Source organism: Trachurus trachurus (genome assembly GCF_905171665.1).
Source record: "Trachurus trachurus genome assembly, chromosome: 24".
Classification (NCBI taxonomy): domain Eukaryota; kingdom Metazoa; phylum Chordata; class Actinopteri; order Carangiformes; family Carangidae; genus Trachurus; species Trachurus trachurus.
In genome coordinates, this window is record NC_139910.1 from 2,605,202 (window position 1) to 2,620,036 (window position 14,835).

At 40.3% G+C, this 14,835-nt stretch overlaps 3 protein-coding genes across 6 annotated transcripts in view; 2 read left to right on the forward strand and 1 right to left on the reverse strand.

Moving 5' to 3' along the window:
• LOC311007025 (NLR family CARD domain-containing protein 3-like) overlaps nt 1-3,834 on the forward strand; it is a gene marked incomplete at both ends in the record, with an annotated part of 39,607 nt that extends 35,773 nt beyond the window's left edge. The window contains one exon of the mRNA XM_084000107.1: nt 3,789-3,834. Coding sequence (XP_083856233.1) covers nt 3,789-3,834 — 46 coding nt within the window. The remainder of the gene's footprint in view (nt 1-3,788) is intronic.
• The window catches only part of LOC311007702 (protein CEBPZOS-like), a 109,354-nt gene that overhangs the window by 61,709 nt on the left and 32,810 nt on the right, over nt 1-14,835 (reverse strand). The window lies entirely within an intron of this gene.
• Nucleotides 5,276-14,835, forward strand: part of LOC311007026 (protein NLRC3-like) — a gene marked incomplete at its 3' end in the record, with an annotated part of 36,731 nt that continues 27,171 nt past the window's right edge. The window contains exons 1-4 of the mRNA XM_084000108.1: nt 5,276-5,360; nt 7,630-9,436; nt 9,520-9,693; nt 9,857-10,030. Coding sequence (XP_083856234.1) covers nt 5,306-5,360; nt 7,630-9,436; nt 9,520-9,693; nt 9,857-10,030 — 2,210 coding nt within the window. The 5' untranslated portion in view covers nt 5,276-5,305. The remainder of the gene's footprint in view (nt 5,361-7,629; nt 9,437-9,519; nt 9,694-9,856; nt 10,031-14,835) is intronic.

The following is a 14,835-nucleotide window of genomic DNA, read 5'->3' on the forward strand; positions in this document are numbered from 1 at the left end:
ACCTTTATCCTGGTCAAGTTACTATGGCGATTTATTCTCTGCAGCTAGCCTGCTCCAGACCAGGCTAACAGCCAGGCTAAGTTGATTCTGTTGTCTTTATCTGTGAAGTCAGCAGTCACTCTGATCAGAAATCAATGTGTTTCATACAGTTATTCCATGTTCTTATGTACATATTGGCCTGATTTATACATTTATAAAATACATTTACAATAATCAAAAAACATGAAACATTTACAATATTTATTAGGCTCTTTTTTCATAATTAGGCCTTCAAAATTATTTTCATGAAATATGTTACAAAATAGATGTGTCTAAATATTGGTTGAGGTAAGAAAATAAGAATAAAATTGAGTGAGTGTGAGCACCTTCCAAATAATTTATAGACCTCATCTTTGTTATCTGCAATTTATTGAAGCACCAAACCGCATAATGTTCTAATATTTAATTAATTTTCACCTTTTGCACTTTTGGCCATGTGCTGTAAACTGTACTTTAGATTTGTGCAATGAATCAACCTTCACTGCTCATCATTAAGGCAAAGTGCACCAACTGTTAATTTGTGAAAGGAATTTGGATTATTAAATTTGTCCGCAGTTGTCCGCTGCGCTCTCTCTGAGCTTTACGACAGCGACGGTGCTTTTTTTGTTTTTTGTTTTTTGAAAGAGGTGTGTCACCTGACGTCAGCATTAAGTTCCTGTTGATTGGAGGAAAGTGGCCACACCTGTCCTCTCATCAGTGAATCTGTGATCAATCTCTGTGGTCTACTGACGAGAGAATAAGTCACACCTGGCTTGACCAAGCCGCTGCTCCTCAGCCTGGCTCGGCGTTGGAACAACCAACTAAACCAGGATGGACTTATGAGACTTTGTCCAACCTGGCTTTCCCACTTATCCTGGATATCTTTATTCTACTTTCGAACAACAGGCCCCTGGTGGATTGTTTATGAAGTTAACGAGCTCTGGCCTGAGGATCAAAGAGGTTACCACGGCGATAGGGGCCCCCCAGGCTGAGACAGACAGAAACGTGGAGAAAAAGAGCGATTTTCTGCCTCTGCACTGGTCTCGCAAAAGGCTTAGCATGACAAAACAGTAACTCCTATCAGAACAAACACTGAAAAAAAAAATCCATGCATTTACCATGACTAATGAAACCGGAAGCACCGAAGAGAAAAACCGGCTTACGTTTTTGACGTTTGGAAAAAGGTGGATATAATAGGACAGTGAAGAATAACAAATGATCTTGTGCTCAAAATAATAATGGGACTCATGCACCAATATCTTCTTAAGAACCTTCTTAGATTCTTTCTTAAGTTGTTCTTAAGAAGTTCCTTAAGAAAACCCTACGTCAGATTCATCAACGCGTTCGTAAGCCTCAGAATTGTTCGCAGCTGTGTTCTTATGCCAACTCCTCGTAAGTTGAGGGCGTGTGCCAGGTGAGTCTAATTAACATAGGATTAGCATAGGTAACAGCCCCATCAATGCCCGTAAAAGGGCATGAGACTGCAGGGCCGTGTGCACACAGAGACCACAGGCACTGAGCAGAGAAGGTGAAGTGAGAAAGAAAGTTGAAATGCTCAAATGAAAATCTGGAGGGAGCACCAGACTCCAAACGTAAAAAGAACTTAAGTAGTGAAGTGGCTGTACTGGGCAGGAATGAAACAAAGAAACAAACAAAAGGCTTATATTTAGTTTATATTTTTATATTTATATTTAGGCTGTATTTAGTTGCGTCAACAGTGGATGCAGCTCTTCGGGTTGTTATCAGAGAGACCACACTCTCAAGTGTGCCATCATAAATATCATCATATTATCACATATGAAAAAAAACAGTTGTGTGTAGTGTGAACACTTACAGTAAGTGCACTGTTGCAGCCCGCAATTAGGAAAAAAAAAATCATATCGGCAGCTGTATGCCCCCCCCCCCCCTCCCAAAAAAAAGAGAGAACTGATATGAATTAAGTATCTATAATGTTTTTTAAGAGACTGCAATGATTTGTCAATTATTATTATTAATATATATGATTATTAAAAACATCATAAAAGATAAGAAAATAATTCTTATTCAAATCATATAATATCATACAACTGCAGAACAAAAGAAAACGCTATAATCGGTTATTTTTGCAGAAGTCTCAGCACCTAAAAGTGCGTAAGTATACTCCTGACTGTTCGTAGATTTTGTTCTTAGTTAAGAACAAATTCTGGATAATTTGTGCCCAGGCCTCAATCAGCCAAACGAGGCTCACCTGGTCCACTGAGTTAAAACCCTGCAGCTGGCACAGAAGGTGGGGCAGTGCTGGGGGCTGCTGGGCTTGCCTGCCTCCCATCGTGGCTTTCTGTTTTAGTTTGTAGTGTTTGTTTGTATCACTTCTATGTTTTTGTATTAAATCTCTTTTAGTTAAGTTAGTGCCTTTGTGTTTGGTTTGGGTCATTGTCTTGGGTCCGTTGTTATGCTCCTCTGGGCCAACAAAGTACTGGGGCGTAACAATTGGGGGCTCGTGTCCGGGATCTGAACAACCATGAGGTTGAGTGAAGGTTTGTAGCTGTTGTGTGAGGTAGTAGTCTTCTTTCAAGATGGTTTGTGATTTAATTGCCTGTCTGTGTTTGCTTGAGAGTTCCCTGTAAGGTAGTCGTCGGGCAGAGAGAGACTCTTGCCACTTTGTTGTTTTGCCTTTCTTATTTTTGGTGGTGAAACCTGGGTGTGGGTACGTTTTCTGTGTGGCAGTGGGCCTTGCCATGGGTCCATTGTTCACTTGCAGAGTTCAACGTTTAAAGAAGCTTCCCGGGAAGCCACTGAAGACTAGATAGTTAACCACATTACAGGGTGCCTCTCCACAACGTCACTCTTTAGCAGAGTTGCACAGCAGTGTAATCACAGTCTCTTGTGGGTTGACTCTACCTCTAGTTTCGTCTGGATTCTGTGTGAAATAACAGTAACTTTTGGGATATGACTTTTTGTGTGGTACCTGCACAGTGCGTTTGTTGGGTCGTTCGGTTGCAGCTTAGGTGTAAGTTGGCAACATTTTGTGTAGCAGTGGCTACTGTGTGAGCTCTTTTGTGTTGTGCTGTTGCAGTCCACTTTTCGGTTGAGTCACTTGTGTATGTTACTGTTTACTTAGTTGTGGCTTCGTTGGACCTCGTGTGCGTCTCTCCATAGATCAGTGGATCTTTGTGTGATGGAGTTGACTTGGTGAATTATAAGGTCTGTGTCCGTTGGTTAATGGCAGACTGCTTGGTGGCCATTTTGTGTCGTGGCAGTTCAATTTGTTCGGGTCTTTGTGTGTTGATAGACAGCAACTTGAGTGACCCTTTAGGTTGTGGCTGTGCTCGATTTTGTGTTTGGTCACCTGCAGTGTTTCGTAAGTTTACCTTCGTTTCGTAGTTTCCCTCATGGTGGTAGCCATTTAGTTATCTGGTGGGAGTGGCACCCACTTGCATGGCTACTGTTTGGCTGCTCACTCTTTATATCGAGTGGCAGTGTGTTGGTTGGCCTTCTTTTGTGTATTTTGATCTTGTTGGATCCACTTTGACCTTTTCGTTTGTCCAGACAGCAGTTCCAGGGTTTATTTTTGATAAATGTGTTTATTGGTGTTGAGGCCAGGTTCAGTCATCCTTTTTTATAGATAAAAAAAATATATTAGATTTAGATGCAATGGTGCAATGAATAAATAGTAGTATGGTGTTTTGACGTAACATGATTTATTCATTGTCTTAAGGGAGGGGGTGTTACGGCCGGAAGGGGTTCGGCCTTGTCTGTGTCTTTCTCTCCCCCTCCTTGTTCCCCCACAGCTCCACCCAGGTCCATCAGCGAAACGAGGCTCACCTGGTCCGCTGAGCTAAATACCCTGCAGCTGACATCAGAGGGTGGGGGCAGTGCTGGGGACTGCTGGGCTTGCCTGCCTCCCATCGTGGCTTTCTGTTTTAGTTTGTAGTGTTTGTTTGTATCACTTCTATGTTTTTGTATTAAATCTCTTTTAGTTAAGTTAGTGCCTTTGTGTTTGGTTTGGGTCATTGTCTTGGGTCCGTTGTTATGCTCCTCTGGGCCAACAAAGTACTGGGGCGTAACAAAGAGACTGCAATGATTTGTCTATTATTATTAATATATATGATTATTAAAAACATCATAAAAGATAAGAAAATAATTCTTATTCAAATCATATAATATCATACAACTGCAGAACAAAAGAAAACGCTATAATCGGTTATTTTTGCAGAAGTCTCAGCACCTAAAAGTGCGTAAGTATACTCCTGACTGTTCGTAGATTTTGTTCTTAGTTAAGAACAAATTCTGGATAAGAAAACATTCATGAATGCCACAATCTTCGTAAAAACTTCGTAAGTAGGACTTAAGAACAAATTTGTTCTTAAGAACGGTTCGTGAATGAGGCCCATTGTTCTTAGGAACATCACTGATAAAAGAGTTGGTAAATTGCAGGAGATCCTAATTGCTGTTGTGATTAAAGCCCTGAGATAAACATCAGGTAGAAGTTAACAGTGCAGAGTGAAGGTCAGTAACTCTGTCTGTGGTTCAAATACCAAGAGTTCTGCTGATCGAATGTTCATTGGAACAAATGAACCAGTTTCAGCTTTTAGATCGTCATACACACTGAAATTTTAGAAGTCTTGCTATGTTGGAAATAAAGCTGTCTGACCCAGAACCTGCAACCTAATAGCTGTTTGAGAGAATGCACAAGGAGAACCACACTGCCTTGGCCATTTGTGCTGTTCAAAGAAGAGATTCAGGTGCAGTGTTTCCACTAGGATTTTTTTAACCAGTGGTGACGGCATACAATGGGTTCACACAGGCTCAAAGAGGGAAAACACTGAGTTCAGGAGAATCGGCTTGTGGCTCTGCCTCAGCTGTGTGACACCATTATGAGAGGCAACCAGAGTTTCAGACAAGTTTGAATCCATCTGACCATCTGTTTACCTGTTGGGAGCTGTTCATCTCTTCTTACCCCTGTAAACTGCAAAAATTGACGCACGATAAAACAGAAATTTGAAAAAACAACAAAACAGTTAAGTCAGAATTCAGTCATACAGTGTAAACCCAGTTTTAAACTGTTTGTCATTCCTCTTGCAGCAAAAAGATGGAGACACCTCGACAGATCCTCTTGAAGACTTTGGAGGGTTTGAGAGCCGAGGATTTTAAAAAATTCAAGTGGTACCTGTGTGAGAGCCTAGAAGACCTCCCATCAATCCCGGAATATCAACTGGAGAAAGCAGACAGGGGAGACACAGTGGATCTAATGATCCAGACCTACTGTAAAAACACTGATAAAGTCACCATAACAGTCCTGGAGAAGATGAATCAGAATGATCTACTAGGAAATTTCACACAGCGCATCTCAGATCCCAAAAGTAAGTTCGATCAAAAATGTGATGTTATAGAAATATTGAAGAGTGGTCAGTTAAAACCAGGTGGATGAGGACAGTTTCATCATCCAAAGAGCTTGATGAAGTCTCACCCCTCAAAGACTTGAGACTTGACTCGGACTTGTGACCAAAGACTTGAGACTTGACTTGGACTTGCAAAAAAGGACTTGTGAACATCTCTGCCTTGAACGCACCATAACAGTCCTCGTCCTTACGTCACCACATTCAGGCGCATCCCTTGGCTGCACACAGCCCTTCATGCCGTTCTCTCTCCTCATTGGATAAAACTTGTAGGATACGAGAAAAGTTTTCTCCTCGGCTCAGAGCAGAGCAGAGTGACTGACAGACCCGTGTTTCGGTCCAAACACTCTGTATAAGTGATTGCTATCGGAAGATACAACTATTTAAGACTTATATTAACACAAAAATATCGCTTACTTCTGCTTTAAGTTACGATAGTCCGCCGCTACTCATTACTAAATCAGAAAAACCGGTAACGATATGGAACGATGTAACAATAACAATAATATTACATTTTAATGCGGATATCAGGCCGATATTATCGGACATCCCTAACTATAAGTAAAGTGGAGATGCATTCAAAAATAATGCCATGAATAGTCTTTATTTATTGATTAACTTTATACAAAGTTCAGTCAACAGAAGAAACCTACATCAGATCATAATGGGTCCGTGTAAATCCATGTACCCTTCGTTCTTTCGTTTTTCTGTTTCAAAACAAAATCAGAAAAACAGAAAAATGGGTCTGGTTTTTCTGTATATTTGTTTTGAAACAAAAACCGAAAAAAACAGACGTTTTTAGGTTTAGGAATTAAAATTAGGAAAATGAAAATATTTAAAATTTGGTTTCTGCAAATTCCTTTTTTTTTGGCAGACAGACTGGATCAAGGGCAATCCGTGTGTCATTCGTCCTTTCTATTTTCAATTGGAAATCAAAAATCAAAAAATGAAAAAGTGACAGCAATCCGTGTTAATTGGTCAGTGTATCTTTTGGTCATTTTCTTTTGATGAATGGGAATTAAAAAACAAAAAATGACTTGTTTATTGGATTTTCATTTTGAAATACACAAAATAAAATTGAAACACAAAGCATTCTTCTTTTTGAGTATCAAAGAACAATTAACTAAAATGTAACCAAACTCAAAGATTACATAGCTATTGTTGAAACAGTATTCCATAATTTAATGCCCTGGGCCGGGACAACAGACCTGTTTGTCCCCCCTATTGGTGGGCGACGAAGTCTTCACACGCACACATGCACACTCACAACATACAGAGTAGAAGAGGGGAAAAGGGGAGATATAGCAGGTTCATACTTTGGTTATAACTTTTGCCACCTGAGGCGTACGCTGCGGACTCAAGCTTCTGCCATTTTCATCTTAAAATCTCCTTTCTGCCCCCACTTTCATCTGATATGCGTACAGATTTCTGTAGATGTCAGGCCTTGTTTTGCTGTCTGAAATCCTATCTGAGTAGATTTTGGCCTACAGAACCACAGACACAGGTACCATAGTGCTAATTGGCGCTCTTGCTTTGAAGATGACAACATCTGGTGTCAAAATATGAAAAAAAGAAAGAATGTTTTTGGTCTGAATTTGTTTCTGTTGAAAATCAAACTGTTTTTAAAATTTAGTCAATTGCTCTTTGACACTCAAAAACAAGAACACTTTGTGTTTCAATTTTATTTTTTGTTTTTCAAAATGAAAATAGAATAAACCAATGATTTTTGGTTTTTAATTCCCATTCATCAAAAGAAAATCCAATGACCAAAAGATACACTGACCGTAAACGGACCATAATCTGGTGTGACCACACTTCATCCTTAACAACTCCAGTTCTCCTCCAAACACCTGAACACAGTTCTTCCAGAAACTTGACTGGGAGGTTGTTGAAGTATCTTGGAGAACTTGCCATAGTTCTTCTGTGGACTGAGGCTGTCTCAGTGTCTTCTGTCTCTTGATATAATCCCAGAACGACTCCTTATTTTTGAGATCAGGACTCTGTTCTGTCAAAACAAAAATTAAAAAAGTGTTCAGAAGCAGTACAATACATAAAGACCTCTTGGACAGGTTCATAATGATGCTAACATGGCAAGGAATTGATCTCTTTGGAACAATTATTTCATAAAACCTGCTGAATGATAACAGAGAAGGAGTTTCCATGATTCATGTTTTCTATGCAGTAACTACAATAATAACTTCTCATTGACGTCATTGGTCCTTTATTCATACAGAGATTAGCACTGGCTGCCAACGTAAACTCAAAACCAACCTGAAGAAGAAGTTCCAGTGTGTGTTTGAGGGCATCGCTAGAGCAGGACACCAAACCCTTCTGAACCAGATCTACACAGAGCTCTACATCACACAGGGAGGGGCTGGAGAGGTCAATGATGAACATGAGGTCAGACAGATTGAAACAGCGTCCAGGAAACCAGACAGACCAGAAACAACCATCAGACAAGAAGACATCTTTAAAGCCCCACCTGGAAGAGACCAACCAATCAGAACAGTGATGACAATGGGAGTGGCTGGCATTGGGAAAACAGTCTTAACACAGAAGTTCACTCTGGACTGGGCTGAAGACAAAACCAACCAGGACATACACTACATATTTCCCTTCACCTTCAGAGAGCTGCATGTGATGAAAGAGAAAAAGAAAAAGTTCAGCTTGGTGAAACTTGTTCATCACTTCTTCTCTGAAACCAAAGCAGCAGGAATCTGCAGTTTTGATCAGTTCGAGGTCGTCTTCATATTTGACGGTCTGGACGAGTGTCGACCTCCTCTGGACTTCAACAACATTGAGATCCTGACTGATGAGACAGAGTCCACCTCAGTCAACGTGCTGCTGATCAACCTCATCAGGGGGAACCTGCTTCCCTCTGCTCGCCTCTGGATAACCACACGACCTGCAGCAGCCAATCAGATCCCTCCTCAGTGTGTTGGCATGGTGACAGAGGTCAGAGGGTTCACTGACCCAATGAAGGAGGAGTACTTCAGGAAGAGGTTCAGAAAGAAGCAGCAGGCCAGAGAGATCATCTCCCACATCAAGACATCACGAAGCCTCCACATCATGTGCCACATCCCAGTCTTCTGCTGGATCACTGCTACAGTTCTGGAGAAGCTGTTGAAGACCAGAGATGAAGGAGAGCTGCCCAAGACCCTGACTGAGATGTACATCCACTTCCTGGTGGTTCAGACCAAAGTGAAGAAGGTCAAGTATGATGGAGGAGCTGAGACAGATCCACACTGGAGTCCAGACAGCAGGAAGATGATTAAGACTCTGGGAAAACTGGCTTTTGAGCAGCTGCAGAAAGGAAACCTAATCTTCTATAAATCAGACCTGAAAGAGTGTGGCATCGATATCAGAGCAGCCTCAAAGTACTCTGGAGTGTTCACACAGATCTTTAAAGAGGAGAGCGGCCTGTACCAGGTCCAGGTCAAGGTGTTCTGCTTCGTCCATTTGAGTGTTCAGGAGTTTCTGGCTGCTCTTCATGTTCATCTGACATTCATCAACTCTGGACGCAACCTGATGTCAAGAAAGAAATTAACCTTTAAACTTTTTAAACTGTTCAGAGCCAAATCATCACATTTCTACCAGAGTGCTGTGGACGAGGCCTTACAGAGTCCAAATGGACACCTGGACTTGTTCCTCCGCTTCCTCCTGGGTCTTTCTCTGAAGACCAATCAGAATCTCCTACAAGGTCTGATGACCCAGACAGGAAGTGACTCACAGACCAATCAGAACACAGTTGAGTACATCAAGAAGAAGATTGAAGAGACTCCCTCTGCAGAGAAAAGCATCAACCTGTTCCACTGTCTGAATGAACTGAATGATCGTTCTCTAGTGGAGGAGATCCAACAGTCCCTGAGATCAGGACGTCTCTCCACAGACAAACTGTCCTCTGCTCAATGGTCGGCTCTGGTCTTCATCTTACTGTTATCAGAAAAAGATCTGGATGAGTTTGACCTGAAGAAATACTCTGCTTCAGAGGAGACTCTTCTGAGGCTGCTGCCAGTGGTCAAAGCTTCAACTAAAGCTCTGTATGTTCACATTTACTGTATCTTCCTCTCTTGTCGCAACAAAAATATCTTTGTTTACTTTTGTTTTCCTGATTCCTCTTCAGACTGAGCGGCTGTAACCTCTCAGAGAGAAGCTGTGAAGGTCTGTCCTCAGTCCTCAGCTCCAACCCCTCCCATCTGAGAAAGCTGTACCTGAGTAACAACAACCTGCATGACTCAGGAGTGAAGCTGCTGTCTGGTGGACTGGAGAGTCCACACTGTAGACTGGAGACTCTCAGGTCAGGATACAGATGTTTGTTAGACAGCTTTAACACCCTTCTGTAAGTTGTTGCTGAAGATGCTCAACATCTGTTGAGATGTTCAGAGGGCTGTTGAGATTCTCAACATCTCTGTACACATGATTTTGTAAAATTGGGGGTTCATTATATTTTCTTTCTCTAGTCTGTCAGGATGTCTGCTCACAGGGAGAGGATGTGCTTCTCTAACCTCAGCTCTGAGCTCCAACCCCTCCCATCTGAAAGAGCTGGAACTGTGTAACAACAACCTGCAGGACTCAGGAGTGAAGCTGCTGTCTCGTGGACTGGAGAGTCCACACTGTGGACTGGAGACTCTCAGGTCAGGATACAGCTGTTTGTTAGACAGCTTTAACACTAGGGATGCACATGATTAACCGTTTAACCGTTAACCGATAACAAGAACTTTGACCGATTAATACTATCGGTTATTTATTTATTTTATTAGCTCCTTATGTCGTCAACTCATGGGGGCGTGTCGACACGTGCAGAGTTCACGTGCCTTCAGTCATATTTCCCAGCAAAAAGTTACACAGGAGGACTGACAGTATGTGCAGCATCCCCAGTGAAGGAGGGTCAGACAATAAATGTAGCCTACATGGACATAGATGTGAATCACCTGTATCTACGGCACTGAAAAAAAAAAAAAAAAAAAAGAGGACGTCGCTGCTCTCCAGCCTGTTCACCTGCAGCTCTCCTGCAGCTCCACAGAGGAGTTGTCAGATGAGCTCTGCTGCTACTTCAGCCTGGTTTTTGGCTGCACTTTATAAAAACAGTTCTACATTGGACGATCTAACCTCCATATGAGCGAGATCAGCTGAGACAGAGTGCACTGATCAGCTGTTGCGGCGCACGTGTGTATTTAACAGCAAAAAAAAAAGAAAAAAAATTGGAGCGATACTTTTTTTTTTTTTTTTTTTTGGCCGTGCGCCGCAAGTGTCTTAATCTTTTCGGTTAACGGTTAATAATCGGTTAACAAGCGTCGGTTATCGGTCAGAAAAAAAATTCAAAATGTGCATCCCTATTTAACACCCTTCTGTAATAGTAAGGGCAACATATGAAAATCTGGGAACTAAATCCTTACCAAGAAATTTCTTCACAATTGTCTTTAGGAACGTGCGTAATATCATGTCTTAAAATGTTGAAATTCAACTCCCGTGGGAAACCCCCTAAAAAACGACTCAAAGTTGGGGTACCCCGTAACTGGATTTTTGAACATTCCGAAATGTTAAATTTAGCCTTAAGCAACTTGTGAGGGGTCAAACTAGGGGTTTTCATGATTCTGAGTTGATCGCAAACATTAGTTTTATGCCCAAAACACTCCTTGGTGGAGAAAAAAACAGCCACACCCACTTTTCCTGTTCATCGGAACCCCCACTACCACCAATAGAATGTATTGCAGAGAAGCCATTCCTTAGCATTGCAGAGGTTGTGTTACGTTATTGTTAGTAACTCGCTGACAATGCCCACATTTATGCATTATAAATATAGTTATAATGTGTTATAATTGTCTTATACAAGTGTATAACCATCATTATAAATACTCATAAATTATCATAAGGCTTTATAACATTTAGCATAACATATTATAGAGCATTTTATAAAGTATTATAATAGAGTTATAATGCTCTATGATGTGTTATGCTTATTGTTATGAAGCCTTATGATCATTTATGAGTGTTTATTATGATAGTTATACACGACTATAAGCCAATTGTAACACATTATAACTATATTTATAATGCATAAATGTGGGCATTGTCAGCGAGTTACTAACAATAACGTAACACAACCTCTGCAATGCTAAGGAATGGCTTCTCTGCAATACATTCTATTGGTGGTAGTGGGGGTTCCGATGAACAGGAAAAGTGGGTGTGGCTGTTTTTTTCTCCACCAAGGAGTGTTTTGGGCATAAAACTAATGTTTGCGATCAACTCAGAATCATGAAAACCCCTAGTTTGACCCCTCACAAGTTGCTTAAGGCTAAATTTAACATTTCGGAATGTTCAAAAATCCAGTTACGGGGTACCCCAACTTTGAGTCGTTTTTTAGGGGGTTTCCCACGGGAGTTGAATTTCAACATTTTAAGACATGATATTACGCACGTTCCTAAAGACAATTGTGAAGAAATTTCTTGGTAAGGATTTAGTTCCCAGATTTTCATATGTTGCCCTTACTATTACAGAAGGGTGTTAAATAGGGATGCACATTTAGAATTTTTTTTCTGACCGATAACCGACGCTCGTTAACCGATTATTAACCGTTAACCGAAAAGATTAAGACACTTGCGGCGCACGGCCAAAAAAAAAAAAAGTATCGCTCCAATTTTTTTTCTTTTTTTTTTGCTGTTAAATACACACGTGCGCCGCAACAGCTGATCAGTGCACTCTGTCTCAGCTGATCTCGCTCATATGGAGGTTAGATCGTCCAATGTAGAACTGTTTTTATAAAGTGCAGCCAAAAACCAGGCTGAAGTAGCAGCAGAGCTCATCTGACAGCTCCTCTGTGGAGCTGCAGGAGAGCTGCAGGTGAACAGGCTGGAGAGCATTTATGAATGTTTATAATTACAGTTATACAATGCTATAACCACATTATAACTCATTATAAGTATGGTTAATGCATTATAGAGATAGGCATCAAAGTCTTACCAAAATGGTTATTAGTTGGCTAACAGTAAATAATATGGTTAGTTAGCCAACTCCAATGTGCGACTGAATCTGATGACCATCTGACCATTTTATTTTCCTAAATGCTAGCTGACTGCTCCATTAGCTATCAAACTAGGATAACATGGTGTAGGCCTATTGTCTTCACGAGGATTTTTGCAGTTAGGTTTAGGCGGTGATCTACTATACTCAATAGAATACATTAGAGATACAGTAAGCTATTCCTGTGCATGACAGAGGTTTTCTTTAATGTCACAAAAAAACTTCTACTATTACTACTGAATACTTAATATAATTTATATTCTACCCTTTTACATTGTTGGACATTAATCTAGCACACACGTCAATCTCATGTCAAAAATGGGGGCCAGATCTGTCCTGCACTTTTATATGGCCTCAGGGCCGTCCCTGACCAAAATGGGGCCCTAAGCGAAAAAATTTCGTCGGGCCCTCCTATAATCGATTATAATGCAAACTACAACCACTAATACTGGCAGTTTAGCAGTTATATACTTATACTAATATTAATTAAAAAAAAACAATTGCTATCGCTATCTATTATTACTATTATTGTCATTATTATCATCATTATTATTATTATTATTATATAGGCTACAACTACAATCCTAATAAAACATACTAATTCAGTACCAAAGAGACTGATATTTCAAAATGTAGCTACATTCAAATTTAGTTCCTTCTGTCAACCAAAGTATCAAATACACTCATTTCTATCAATATTTATCTCTAATATCTCCTCCAAAGCTGCCTGTCGTAGATTAAATTCACCAACAGATCCTTGTGTGGAGATAAAATAGATTATAAAGTTTAGCCGAAAATACGACCAACAACTGATAAATTTACCACTGCCTTTCAACAGAGGTGAATGCATATAGACAAAGGTGTTAACAAGACATTTAATAAATGATAAGGGCCGCTGGAAAATAACTTTCATCTCCAGACCACAGTCCACATGGAGGCTAGCAGCATCTCTCCTCCTACCTGCAGCAGCAGCTGTGCTGAGCATGGAGGTTTAGGAGCATGGAGCATTTAGGTTTAGACTTCTTACTTCTTAGTGAAACATGGCTAACTGAATGTAGCTGTGCTACCATTCTCAATGAGGCTGCACCAACAAATTTCAGTTTTATGAATAAGTGTCGAAGTGTTAAGAAAGGCAGGGGAGTTGCTGCCATTTTTAAATCTGTATTTCAGTGCAAGGAAACTATATTTGGTGATTTTAGCTCTTTTGAATACCTCTGTTTTTTAGTAAAGGGGGATCCAAAAGTTCTCTTCCTAATTATTTACAGACCACCAAGATACCCAGGAAAATTCTTTGATGAGTTTGCCGAACTGCTGTCAGTTATCTGCACTGACTACAACTTTTTTATCATAACAGGGGATTTTAACATTCACATTGACAATAACATGGACACAAATGCCAAAGAACTTTGCTCTCTTCTTGACACTTTTGGCCTCTCCCAACATGTGAAAGGGCCCACACACACCCGAGGCCACACTCTGGATCTGGTTATCTCTAGAGGTGTTGACATTACTTCTGTTGATATCAAGGACTTGGCTCTTTCTGATCATTTCTGTGTGTTCTTTGACTTACAGATAACTCCGGACATGCAGTTACCCTCTGTATCTGTTAGGAAAAGGTTCATAAATGAGAATACCAGTGCTAAGTTTATGGAGGCTATAGTCATGTCACCAACTGTGAGTGCAGAGACAGTTGATGAACTCCTGGATAATTTCAACTGCAAAATCTCAAATGTCATTGATACCATTGCACCTTTTAAAACTAAGATGACCTTGACCAGACAGAGAACACCATTGAGGAACACTTTGATGGTAAAGGCTCTGAAAACAGAATGCAGGAAAGCTGAGCGTAAATGGAGAAAAACTTCAAATCCACAATGACCTCTACAAACAAAGTCTTTATAATTTTAACCATGGTTTATTCAAGGCTAGACAGCAACACTTTAATGAAATGATTAATAAGAACATCAACAACACTCATGCTCTGTTTGCTATGGTTGATAAGCTTACAACCCCCCCAAAAGAGATAGCTTCAGAACTCTTTTCCACAGAAAAATGCAATGAATTTGCTTACTTTTTCAATGAAAAAATCAAATCCATAAGGCTAAATATCAACACAAATCAGCAAAATAATACAATGATGCAATCCCTAAAATCACCTAGGAATAAATCAACTGTAATATCAGAGTTTAATACAGTTGACCAAAAAACCTTAGAAGAAACAGTTCAGCATCTTAAAACATCGACATGTTGTCTTGACACAATACCATCTGACTTTTTTAAAACTATTATAAGCTCTGTCCAAACAGATCTGCAGCAAATAATAAATTGCTCACTTCAATCAGGCACGTTTCCTAAACCCCTGAAAGTAGCTGCCATCAAGCCACTCTTAAAAAAGAGAACATTGGATACTACCATTTTA